General features: G+C 42.9%; 1 protein-coding gene across 1 annotated transcript in view; it reads right to left on the bottom strand.

Annotated features, from left to right (window-relative positions):
- ADAMTS17 (ADAM metallopeptidase with thrombospondin type 1 motif, 17) overlaps window positions 1-13813 on the bottom strand; it is a 110230-nt gene that overhangs the window by 25024 nt on the left and 71393 nt on the right. The window contains exons 12-13 of the mRNA XM_008948008.1: window positions 13664-13813; window positions 11490-11625 (exon numbers count right to left, since the gene is read on the bottom strand). Coding sequence (XP_008946256.1) covers window positions 11490-11625; window positions 13664-13813 — 286 coding nt within the window. The remainder of the gene's footprint in view (window positions 1-11489; window positions 11626-13663) is intronic.

Here is a 13813-nt window from a genome sequence, read left to right as displayed (position 1 = left end):
AAGTACAGGCATTCCTGGATGAAGAGAAAGACTAGAACAATAACTGTGTGGGTGCTGTGCACCGGAAGGCTATCATGCCTTTCTCACCAGGTAATTGACCTTCTAGCCTGTTATTTAGGACTGTCATTTAGATTAGTATCCTTATACCATGAATCTTTTACTTGTCACCCAATCCTGGGTTGCCTGTTATGACAAGAGGCTCAACTAAAACTTCTCAAAACCAAGTCTGCTCAGAGATACAATTTCATTTTGTTGAAGGTTCCTGTAGTCCAGGTAGAGCATCATTTGTACCAACTGGTTAACCACACTGCTTTTGAAGTTGCTGCATAACTTCTCCTAGATGAATCAAACAACTATTTCCCATCTTCTCATTCCTGAAGGGGGATAAACCAGTCCAGCACAATTTGTGGAAACATCTTCACTTGCCAAATGCTATGACAGATGACCTGGTATGACAGCACTGATGACTGTGCTGACAGGGGAGGCAGAAGCCAGTTGGTTTGAGCAGGCTGGCCACCTGTCTTTTGTGGAGCAGGGTCCTGCTCAAATGTTTCTGTGCATTAAAGCAGTTGACACATCTGTGAATTTCTGGGGGCTAAAACAGCTGGCAAGACACCAAACGTGTTTCTCTAGATGGTAGTTTTGATGCATCTCTGTGACCAAGCGTTTGGTATTTTGCTTGTGGAATGGGAAAATGCCAGCTGGGTAATCAGACACTAGGGCTGAAAGTCTGACAAAAATAGCCTTGAAGGGCAGAAATCTGGGTTTGCTCCCTTGATATCAGCTGGGCTCTGCTCTGTCAGAGCAAACGTGGAGGGAGTTATCTGTCTGGGTGAAGGAACTGCTCAACGAGGGCATGGAGGGGGAAGAGTGACTTTGCTTGATGAGCTGAATGTGAGTCACAGGGCTGGGAAGAGTTTCTGCACAGGCTCTGCTGAACGCTGCACTCTTGCTGTGATCTACAGCTACTGGCAAAAGAAAAAGGGAAAGGGACTGAAAGCAATGCAGAAAGATAAAAATACATTCTTGGCTGAGCTGTCTGTGAGCTTGCATTTAGGATGGGCAACATGCAGCATGCCAACTATTTCCAAGATGCCTTAAGAAGTAAGGTTATGACTTTCCTTTCAGGAAGAAAAATTCCTTTTGAAATTTTGTTGGTTTTGCTGCTCTTGTGGAGGGGAGAAATCACCACATTTCAACCCTGTTCAATGCTCTCTAGTAAAGTGCTGTTCTAGCACAGATAAAACAGAGCATAACTGGAAAACTGGCACAGAAAAGACAAATATTATCATCATCATGAGAAGAATGATTGCACGGAGCACGAGCCAAAACCCAGGGAATCAATACAAAGCTGTGCCTGTGGTGAAAATGCAATCTCCAGTCTTGTTGTCAGGGTGGCATCTGCCTGGCCAGCTTCAGCTACTGACCCACTACATCCACCCCTGATCCAAGCCCGATGGTTACAGATAAGGTGGGGCTGTACCTTAAGGGACCTCTGAAACCTCACAGCCCACTCCAGCCTACTTGTGACCACTGCTGCTAACATGGAATCAAAATACTTAGAAATTAAACTTTAAAGTGGTTGTTTTAGTTTCATACACAAGAGACAAGTCAGAGATGAAATCTTTGGGTCATAATAATATCAGTAAAATAGGTTATTTTCAAAGGCATCCAAGGGTACGATCACTTTGACCATTAAACTTCATCCTCTCAGTGAAATATTGCTTTTTACAGCTTGTAAAAATTATCTGAGAAACAAGTAAATGTGTGTCCTATGTGCAGCACTGGCAGTGCCCTGATCCTGCCCTTCAGTTCTCCCAAAGTCCCCTTCACAGGCAGCTGAAAATTTTACTTTAGTGCCTGAAGATACAGAATCACCACAACTATATTTCAACATTGTTCACAACCAAAGTGGAAAGACAAGGGATTTATGGATAAAGTGATCAAATGTGAAAAATTCTGCCAGTTTCATATTTGGTAAAGTAAAGTGCAGCAAGGCATTAACATGATTACTCTCTGCAAGTGAGATACACACAGGGAAGAAAAATGTGGTGTATAAATAGTATTAATGGTTACTATTAAATTACTCTACAGACAGACTTTCCTTTCTACACTGTCATTACACCTTTTGAGCACACCTGGATGTGTTTAAGAACGAGACTTTTCAGTTTTTTAAAAACTGGTATTTTTCTTATGACAAAAGTAATTCCAGTGTCCTGACTGAAACCACCAAGCTAGCTCTGTATTATTAACTAAGCCAATTAACTGTTGTACACTAAGCCCAGTGTATATTGTATAGAGCATCTGGCCTCCAGTTATGCTTTAAGCCTGTAAACTGATCTTAGGGATTGCCTGACAGCACAGTTCTTTTCAGTTTGGTCTCCCCCTCCCAGGTTATAACCTATCTTGTGTTGGACCATGTGAGCACTCTAGCAGGAGCCCCTGGAGGGCCCTTTGTTTTTCCAACAAGCACTGATTTATGTGACAAACACACTAATCTTTCTCACAACCACAGGGATGGCTTTATCCAGGGTATTATTTTTTTGTAATCTTACCTCGATAGAAGATTCAAGAGCAAGATGATCCTTGCTGATAGTTAGATTTAGGAAGAAAATGATGAGCTTTAAAGCACAGATTTTTTAACCCAATCAATGGCTCTCTTTCTAACTAAATAATGCCCAGAAGGGTGTGTTTTTCTACAGCCTCAAAAAGCTGGGATGAGCAAGACGTGCAATCTGAGAGGGCTGTTTTAAATCTGTGTCTTCTGAGTCTTCCTCAACCTCTGACCTCTGAGTATCTCTGCTGAGGAATTGGGAGTTCTTCTTCTAATCTGCTTTGGCAACTTTCATCTGGCAGGCCCCTGGAGCAAACTTGAAATATCTTTTGGAGGTTCAGTTCATCATTTGATCTTTCTATGGTCTGGATTAGTCATTAACCTTGAATTATCCACTCTACCTAGTTGCCTAAGACTCCCACATTTTCTAGGAAAAAAATTGTCTACAGTGCTATGTACATAAACCCATGGGAGATAAATGTCTGCAAATGAAGACTTGTAGCTAAGGATTTGGGAAAAAATGCTTGAAGATAAAACGGGTCAAGGCTGAAGGATGGGGTGGAGGGGTGCAATCAAAAGACATGAGGTCACTTTTTAGAGCTTTGTAGCTTCTTACAACATAAACTCATTACATGTTCTAGAGTAAATATTGCAGCCCATTAATTTCACCCAGTTGTTCCTGTCTCAAGCCCTGCAGAAGATCCCTGCCTGCAAGATGGTTCTGTTCCACTAACTAAACATCCATGATATATTTTCACATAGAATCACAGAATCATTCTGGTTGGAAGAGACCTTTCAGATCATCAAGTCCAACCATTACCCCAGCACTGCCAGGTCACCACTAAACCATGTCCCTCAGCACCACATCTAGGTCTACTCACTATCTACAGGGATTGTGTTACTTTTGTTCCCTCCCCAATGCTTCAGTGAAATTAATTTCCCCCTTTTCAAAATAATAGCTTGGATCTGACCAAAACCACATTTGCAATAACACATTTTTTTTTCTGTTTTTATTAAACCTGTTTCTTTTAGAACAGGTTTTTAACTACAACTAGCCAAGAACCTGTACTACTGCTGAACAAAGTATCAGAGGAAACTGGTTACTAAAAAAGACATGGCTAGTCTGAAAAAGCACTTGTGACATAAACTAAGCTAAAGCAGTGTATCTGAGGGTTGTCTCTTTCATAGGTTTTATGGCATACCTTTTGATTAACATCCATTGTTGCACTAAGGAGCAGGCAATAACTCCATGTCTAGCTAGCACTTGATGTCTGTAGCACCAGTTTGTGATGCAAAATCATGCTGAAGTCACACTTAGTGTCCAGAGGCACTTGGGTGAAACTGTGGCTCTGCTGATATTAGGCAAAACTCAGATCTGCTTGCGGCGGGGCCAGGATTTCACACTGGATAATTTTAGCAAGGAGAACTGGAAAAAGATTTCTGAGAATCATTCCCATGGAACTGACAGCCAGATATTTTTTGCTTACAGCTATCAACTAAGTTCCTGCTTCAATATGTAGAAGGAAGAAAATACTGTTTACAGTGGACTTGTGATTCCCATGAAATACACACTCTCTGCTACTCTTATCTTTCTCTCCCTGTGCACTTCTGAAACCCTCCACCATATCTCTGCTATTCTGGGGTCAAAATGATCAGGTGAATCTTGACTTCTGGGGACAGGTTGTGCCACACCCAGTCACTAGAAGGTGTTTTTTTGGAAGAAAGTACAAGGAATCTAGTAGAATAATACAGCTGCTGATGTCGAAAGTAGGACTCCAAGACTAACATTCCTGTCTGATTGCCTTTATAAACAGTGCTCAGTAATTTTCCAGTACAGTAGTCATTCTGCTAGCAGACTTGCCAACTTTCACTCACATAGGTTTCTTTTTTTCTTTAGTGATTATCATTTTGACAGCTTTATTTTTTTTAAATTTCCCATCAATTATAAGATCAGCCATAGGACAATGTTTTATAATTTACATGTACCTTGGGAAGGTTTTTTTAAACAGAAGACATGTTTTCTCCCTCCAGCCTCCCTCAGATGGAGCAGATTGCTCAGTTTTGGAGAACCCAGTGTGGTGTTGGTGTGAAGGTGTCCTTCTTGCTGGCAGCTGCCTCACTACACTAAGGCACAAAATATCAACACAGTCAGAGCCCTTCTGCAGTGAGTTACCCTTACCCTGACCTATGGCTGGTGTATCTTCAATGGGGCAACCAGTGTCCAGTTCCATTCCTTGCCTCTCAAGGCAAGCAGTGCCTTTGCCTCAGCTCACACCACTGGATGCAAGCAGTGTGAAGAGCATTATAGCAGATAGTAGGAAGAGTGACTTTCACAATTAAATATTCTGCTAGATTATGCTGCTAATCCTTCTTTGTGGGTAACAACTGCACTTGGCCTGAAGAGCCTCAAACCAAAGAGCACAGATCATTTAACATTTTAAAACAAGGCAATGTTTAACCATAAGGTTGTCGAGTCAAACATTATCATGGGAAAAACTGTGATGTAAGCCAGCCTGGGTGTTTCCACCAAAGCTGAGAAACCCGTTTCGTGACTCCACGTGAAAACTAATGCCAAATTAACTCCTGCTTTAGCAAGTCATCTTGAATTATTTGATGTAAATGCATGTAGCTGTAGCCAATAAACTTCTCCTCATTCTACTCTCCATTCCCAAGCCTTCTTTTACTTCTCTTCCAGAATTGCTTCATTGAGTTGAGTTGCTGGATTTGCTTGAAAATACCTCGTTGTCTCTCAGTGGCTAACTAATGACTGATGTCTGTTGCTGTACTTGATGAACTGCCTACAATCTAGATTTCATTGTCTCCTTCTGGCAGATGGTGACAACCAGCCAACGTGCCCACAAGAGGACATCAGCTACGCACTCAGGAAGGTGCCCAGAAGTGTCTCAGACTCTCTGGTCTACAGTATTTGGCTCGTAGGCCTGCAGGAGCTGCTGGAGAGCTGCAGGAGCTGCCCGGAGCTGGTTCCCCCGGGCTGGCTGCCCCGAGGAGCAGCCAGCAGAGCGCAGCATTGCCCCTCGCTCGGCCCCCGGCCCCTCTCCCCTGGCCAGCACACTCCTGGCAAAGCCATTAAGCTCAGAACTGATTCTAGAGAGCCCAACTCCAGTTTTGGGAAGTACTTCAAAATGAGCTCTTACGTGGTGCCTCCTTGGATCAGAGGGTGCTAACATTACTACTTATGCCAGATTTCCAGGCTAAAATGATTTGAAACCATCCCTATGGCTGTTCCTGCTTTTTATTTTTCATGTAGCCAACTTCAAAACACTCCAAAGGAGACATTTCACAGCACAAGGCACTGATAAGGTTTTGAACTTGTCACCATTGAACCTTATGGATGACAAACATCTGCACGTGCTCCAAAAGAGTCTGACTGCATCAAGGAGAGCACATACCCATTTGGGACTGTTACATGCCTAGCTCAGTCCCTTCAGCTAACAGACACTCCCAGTCTGTCCCTTTGGTTTAGCATCATTTCCATACAGCCCTGCAAGCAATTTGCTAATGTTCTTGAGGAGTTTTACACCACACTGCTCCCCCCCACCCAAATTCTACTATTTGCAAGACTTTCACCTCAGAAAATAAATTCAAAACTGTTCTGCTCTCCATCTACCTGTGATGATAACGCCAATAAACATGGTGCAAAGAGACCCAAATCAGACTGATCTCTATATTCTTGGACTGTGAAAGAGAGCACTGGCAAAGGTATATGGTGGAGTCTAAAGGGAAAGCTGGACACTCAGAAGGCAAGTGTCATGCAGATAAGCACCATGAACTTAAAATCAGGCCAGGAATCAAAGCAATGGGTGTGATCAACCACCACACACTGAGGCCCTCTGAGTGGTCACTGGCTTTTGGGGCAGGTTGGCGAGGTGCTGAGCCAGCTGGGGCCTTGACTCATACCTGGCTTCATTTTTTTCCCCAGCAGGCATCACTGAGGTGTGTGAGCCCTTGGAGCACACTGTGGTGGATTCCAGTCCACAGACGGGAAAGTGAAAGGGGAATAAAAGAAAAAAGGACAGAAAGAAATGATCCATGTAATCACAGATCTGACCTCAGCAGTGTGCCAGTTTTCAGAGTGGACTTGGAGGAAAATAATAATCAAGGACATAGTGGTATATGGATGCATCACAGGCTTCCTCCAGGCAAAACTCATTGGCTGTGTTTCTTTATTTAAAACAAACTGCTTTTCCAGACAAAGGAAATGTGGTAGATTCAGTCTGTTGGATTATGAGTAAGGAATTCCTTTTGTTGCACTGGGAATGTTTAAATAAGTTGGAGAAACTGGTGATATGCTGGGAAACACAGATATCAATGTGTAATTTGTATGGTAGGTGAGAGCTGGCCACAGTGTAGTGCTGTAACGGACTATTAGGTATGAAAGGAATTGAGATTACTTACTAGTGGACTTCCTGAAAGATCTGCCTTGTATTTGATCTAATTTAGTATGTTCATTAATGACCTTGGCACAAATAGAAGAAAACTGCTGGAAAATTGAGGAAACTGCTGACAATACAAAGTCTAGAAGCACTGTCAATACAACAAAGGACTAGGATGTCACACAGGAAGAACTCCATAACCTTGAGTACTGCAATAACAGAGCCAGGAGGGAAATTAATTGCATACAGTGCAAGGTTGTGTGCTTAGGGACTAACAACAAGCATTAAAGTAGGGTTCATTTGTTGAAACAAGTGAGGAGGAAAACATCTAGGATGACTGTTAAGCCACAAATATGATGCAGCCATGAAAAAAGCAAAGGACCTATCAGGAGAGTTTCTGCCAGTGAAGACAGACGAGTATGAATGCAACAGTGTAAGGGTTAGATTGGATGGAGACTGGGATTCTCCACACAATTCTGGTCACCCATACACTCAAATTATGAACTTAAATAACATAAATTAAAGAAGTAGTAGAGAAAGTGAATGAAGAATTGATGCACAGTCTCTGATTCAATAAGAAGCTAGAATAATGGATTTAGCCCAGCGAAATGATGGCAGGAGAGTCACTGGTTTGCTGTATCATATGGCACCAAGGAATAATTGAGGCTGGAAATAAAAGATCCCGACCCACATGAACAGCATGGTCACAGGAGGGCCCTCCAGTGAGGGCAGGAGACCATGGAGCCAAACAGTTTATGGAAAGCAGAGTCCATGACATGCAGGTAGTCGCAGAAAACTAACGCTCAGACTGGGGAGATGCTTCCAAGTCCTGAACAGTGAAAATAAGGGCTCAGGTCTCCTGTGGTTTTCTGCAGACCAGGGCAGGGATTTCTGCCTTTTATGCTGCTGTTAAGCATCTGTGTAGGAAGACCACAAAATCAGCAGGTCCCTGAAAGAACTCAACCTCTATTAAAAACTATTACAGCAAAGAGGAGGAAAACTAAGAGTGTTTGCATACAGGCCATTACAAGGCTAACAGTTGGGAAATTTCATGTGTTTTTGGTTCTTTTCCTGCATTAGAGGAGAGCAGTTTCATATTCATAGACCCAGCCATGCATGTTGAAGTGTGTGGCCACTGGCCGACCTATGTTTTCAGTAATAACAGCTGATGTGATCTGTGATTTCTGAGTCTTGTGCCAACATGAGTGCTGGGTTTGCCTATATATTTGGGTTGGTGTTCAGTGTGCTGGAAACAACCCATACGCACCGCATGCAAGAATCCAGATTCCATCTGGTTACAGCAAGGTTTTGTAAAAAATATCTAAAGAGCTAGGCAAAGGATTAGAATAAAGAGGTGCTAATAGGGTGCAGTTGGGACAGGAAAGGAAGCTGTAAAGAATTTAATGGAAAAAGAGGGTCAAGGAACGTAAAAAATAAAATAGGAAGAAAAAGGGGCATTTTTTTAAAAGGTGAAAGAGTAACAATAATAAAGAATGAAAGATCCTTTTATTTTTGCCAGTTTCAACAAAACCCTTAAGAAAATTCTCTTCTCTGACGTGTAATTTCAAAACACGTCAGTGTATCCAATCCTTTTTTCAAGCCTGCTTTGTTTTTTTTTCAGATGCTGGGTTGCAGTTGCAGAGTTCTAGTCATCTCCTTGGCCTCATGGAACTACTGTCCCCTGCCCCACGTTATTTGGCTCTCCCAAGAGGTGGCTGAAGTTCAAAGGGATATATCATTTGCAAAGCACTTTGGGATCGTGCTGGAAGAAAGACACTTATTAATATCATACCCTTTTATTTTTCTTCAGCTCATTTTATATATGTAATGTGGATTAGTATTTTTGTATTTTTTTTTACAACCACTGCAGCAATAGCCACCTCCTCTTCCTCCATTTATACAACATGATCTCACCCAATCCCAAAGAGTTTGCCAATCCAGATTTTACACGGATGGAGAGAGGAAGCAAAGGGACAGTGTGGGACAGTGAATTAAAATAACACAGCACATTCAGAAGAGAAACAGAGATTCCATGTCCTATGACCAAATCCTGTGCTGGCATTAGACCCATCCCCAAAGATAAATCGTGTGTAAGGTGATTCTCTTAGATTTTGAGGAAAAGTGTAAACATAGTTCAAAATGCACAAAAGAGAGCAGGTTTACTACAGAAAGGAAAGCATTGTTCCCTCTTCTGAACTCAGGTAAAGGGCTTAGGTCTTTGTGGAAATGGGAAAGGACCTTATTGTAACAAGATGCTACAATAATTTTACTTGAAACCCTAAAACAAATTCAGGGCTCATAAAAAAAGCATTGACATGGTGAAAGAGAATGGTTTCTTTAAGATGTTCTTGGTCAGAGAATATGCTAAGCATGCATTTCTAATATCTGGGTGGGCAAACACAAGTGGAAATTTAAATTCTACAGAGGCACAGAGAATGTGCTTCTGAAAATGTTTCCAGTTAAAAGCATGTTAAGTGTGAAAGTGTAGTCTACAGAGAGGGAGTGAGGGAGTGTGGTCTACCAGATCATCAGCAAGGACTTTGTGGCCTTTCCAGGTACTAAGCACATTTGGTGTTTGCTATCATTGCTCTGAAAAAAAAGGGGACCAATGAGAGTGTCACTATGCCAGTGCTAATTGCTCTGGGGAGCACTGAGCTGAATTGTGGCTACAAACTGCCTGGTGGCTCCATGGAGAAGAAGAGATACCTTGGAGTAACATTAAGGGCTGGACCTGAATGGTCCCCTGAGGAACACAGTCTGGATATAGGAACAGAGTATTCCTTTCTTAGGAAGTTTTGTGTGATTTAACCTAACCCAGTGTCACTGCCTGGGAGAGGCACCAATGTCACAGTGAAAGTGTGCAAAAAAGAAAAGACTTCACCAAGGACTCAGTGTCATGGAGAGCCTGGTGAGAAGCAGCACCATGGGTCTCATGGCTCTAATAGACCTGATGGCCAAGATCTCCCTTTGCTACTCTCACATAGTTGAGGCAGAAGCTGCCCTCTTCTTCCAGAGGTTTGCAAGTTGCTTTTCTTCATCTCTACCACCTGCAACCCTCCATATACCTGCTTGGGCTTGCTCCAGCCTCCTCCCAATGGCTTCACAAAAGGTAGAGAAGAAATATTTCATGCAAGGGCAGATATACAAGCAGTTGCACCTTGTTTCTGTCTTTCTGACAGAATGATGTGACAGAAATGGCAGCACCGCTGAATTTAGGATATTTCCTCATGGAAATGACAGCTGTTTTCTTGGAAGTCATTGGGAGGTTGACTCTCCTTACACACCTAGAAGCACGTGGGGTATCTCATTGTACCTTTCTGTACCACTGTAAGCAGGATGACCAGAATATTGTACAGCAGCAGCAACAGGCAGTGCAGACAGAAAATGAAACCTGAAACAGCCTGGCCTTATTGATGGATGACCTGACACTGCACTTCCCTGCTTCAGGGCACTTTAATCACAGCACAGGTCCCATCAGAAGAAATTGTGCTGTTTCTCATTTTCCCTGTTGTTTCTGCCAGCAGAATTAGCTTTGTAGGTACGTTTCCCTGACATGTCTGATTATACAAGATGCAACAGCTAGCAGGATGTTTTGAATATGCTTTTTTAGATATTGTTGACCTTTATCCTAAATTGATTTTATGTTCTAGCTACTATCAAAAGTGGAGTGTCTATGCTACTCCACAAAGTTAAACACTACTGCAGAGCAAAAGTGAACTTTATTCTTAGCAAACTGAACAAATTAATTTGCCTTCCTGTGTTTTATCACTTTGGCCAGAAAAGCCTCTTTTTACTCCATTGCAGGTCAATATTAATTCAGCTAAAAGTGCTTGTCAGATAAAAAAGAGAGCTTTTTATTATTTTTAGAACTTATTGCTATTAGATCTATAATTACTCCTACTAATGCAGCAAAGCACCCTTACTGAGGACAGCATCTAAAATGTGTTTCATTGTAATTTCTTGACTTCGCCAAGATTTGGGTATGTTCCCAAAACCATGCAGATGTTGATAGACACTGTACAAACTTCACATGAAGAAGAGACACTCCTCACCTAGACACTCCCAGTCTGAACTATGCTAATACAGCTCAAGCAACACAGCAGGTCAGCTATAGTAGCTTAAAGGCCGTGAGTTGTTCATGAGGGTTTTTTGTAGCACTGTTTGACAATTAATCAGACTCTACTCTGTGCTGATTCAAAAACCCCAAATGTTAGATACAGAGGCACTGTGCTCTTATCTATGCTTTAAGTTGCCCTGACGCCCAGGAGGCAGCCAAGGGGAAAAGAAAACCATCCCCAAACAATACACGAAGGCAGCTTGTGTGGAATCTGGCCTTACTGGCCCCAAATTAAACGGACTCTGAGGTAATGAAAATCTGACCTGCTCAACAAAAGGAAATGAATATTACAGCTGGTTACTATGGCTAACAACGTGTCCAAACACTTTTAGACATTTTCACCATGTTCACCAGATGGAGGCTTTGGAAATGGGTGATTTGTGAGGGAAAAGGATATTGGGTTTTATTATTGGTAACTCCTTACCGTGACTGGCAGGGGTGTGTGTTACATTTCCTGACCTGGGGCTCGGGGCGGGTGGCTCGCTGGCAGTCACTGTCATTCACCACTGTCATGCTCTTGTTCACAATCCGAGTGCAGGACACCACGGTTCTCCGTTCACCTGCAGTCAAATCAAAAACCAGCTCTCAAAAAAGGAAGCCAGGGGCTAAGAACAAAAACACGTCAACTCTAACCAATATTCAAAAGCTAGGAGCTTCCTACTAGCTCTACCAGATGTAATCTACACAGACCTACCACCTCTGCAAGCAATTTTTTCCCACTTCTGTCTTACCTTTATACTGTTCTGGTTTGGTTTTGTTCTTGTTTCTTTTGTTTTGTTTTGTTTTTGTTTTTGTTTTTTCAGAAAAGCTACAAATCTTTCCCCAGTAATTGTGAAATTGGCTGCTTCACAGGAACAACATGTTGGGCTTTCTCTTTCTAGTGTTTAATGTGGAAATGATCTTCAAAACAATTTGCTTTCCTTTCTGGTTCCTCCTCCACAGGTAGCTGTGCCATGTAACCACCTAGGAAAGATGTGCCAGCTACATAAGCTGAAGCCACACAACCATCCACCTCTCAGTGGCAGGGCAGTTGCCTCTCGCTGCTCTCCATTCAGCCACAGTCACGATAAAAAGGAGCAACCAGGGTTCAAGAGTGATAAACTGGGCTTGTTTACATTTCACAAAGAGGTGAAATTAAGCCACCAAAATAAATTATCTCTCATTTTGTGGTCCCCCAGATATACTACTTTAAAAACCCTGCCAGTAGGAGACATCTCAGGAGTAGTCAGTGTTTCTCACATAAACTGTTTGTGCATCAGGAGTTTCACCAAGAGGCAGCAGTGTGGCCCTCAGGGTTCAGCCTTCCACTGTCTGACATCAGGACAGCTGTGCCACAGGGCAGCATGACAACAACCAGATGTGACAAGGAAAAAGCCATTCCTATACCACGTGATTTTGCCTTACTGCTAATTATTTGGGTTTCTCAGATCCTCTTTTTAACCATGAGTCTGCATCAGATTGAGTTTATTTATGATCTGCAGCAGGTAATAAAAAGTAACTCAAATCCTCTTAATAAAAAAACTTGTAAAAGTCTCCATGGAAGGGCAAAGGCCCTTCCCTGCTTGGGTAAGAGGTAAAAGCATCTGACAGCCACAATATAAAAGATCAGCTGCCATCCAGGCTACTACTGGTGGGAGTCACATTACCAGGTACTGATCCGGTTCAAATATGTGGCAGGCTTGCAACACAAATTAAAAGAGCCACAAACGAATTTTCTACTCATTCATGTGAGGGTTCAATGGCTCTAAGAAATTATTGTTTTAATACATGAGTAAAAGTACGTAGCTCTTTTAAGATTAGTTCAATTTTATATATAAATCCATGATTTCAGTACACTGAGGGCAGAGAGCCTGTAAATGTGGAGATGTGCACTCTTTTCTTCTGTCATATAATTTGATAATTAATCGAGTCTGCTGGTGAAGAAAGACTGGACAGAATGTATGGAAATGATCCATTTTTCTCAGGGAAAATAACTACTTCTTCCAGCACTGAAAATTCGATGGACTGTGGTTGACAAACCAGTCTCTGGTTTCAGAGCCATCAGTTCCCCCCAGGGTTTCAGCAAATCTGTCTCAACACATCCTAGGGATCATCTGAAAAGTGTGATTTGCAACGTGCTCATGTACTCCCAGAAAGTCCATCCCACGTGAGGAGCATCTGATGCAATCTCCAGGAGTTGTCCCAGCAGCGCTGCCCCCGTTTCATCCCTGGGGAAGGAAGTGGCCTTCAGTGAACGTGCCTGAACACCTGGGGAAACTCTGCTCCAAGAATGTGATGGGGGCTGGAGATACGGGGCTGCACTCGGCGCCTGGAGCCATCCGTGGAGCACTAATCCAGGTGCAGAGCCAGGGGATGGGAGCGAGCCGACAGAGCCGAGCCCCTGCCAAAGTGCTGGGTGAAAATGAACTGTGGGGCTGTGGATGAGAGCTGGGAGAGCTGGGGAGAACGAGCCCTCCTTTGAACTCCTTATGGCAACCGCCATTCCCGTGGCCAGTTTCCTTCATGCTTTGGCAACGCTGTCTTCTGCAGGCCCCTCTCTAATTCTGGTGTCTGCAAACACCACAGAGCAAGTCCCCCCAAGCCTCCAGAAGGCCTTACCTCCTCCACACTGCACGCTGCACCCTTCCCAGCCGCTGTGCGTCCAGATGTACAAGGAATCCTGTTGCTTTTCTGGCTCGCTTCTGTTTTCAGCAGTATAGTTTACAGGAATGGTGTATTCATAATGAATTCCATAATTCTGGTCATGAA

This window comes from Merops nubicus, unplaced genomic scaffold (assembly GCF_000691845.1).
Source record: "Merops nubicus isolate BGI_N331 unplaced genomic scaffold, ASM69184v1 scaffold1779, whole genome shotgun sequence".
In the NCBI taxonomy this organism is placed as follows: domain Eukaryota; kingdom Metazoa; phylum Chordata; class Aves; order Coraciiformes; family Meropidae; genus Merops; species Merops nubicus.
This window is presented reverse-complemented; position numbering and strand designations above follow the sequence as displayed.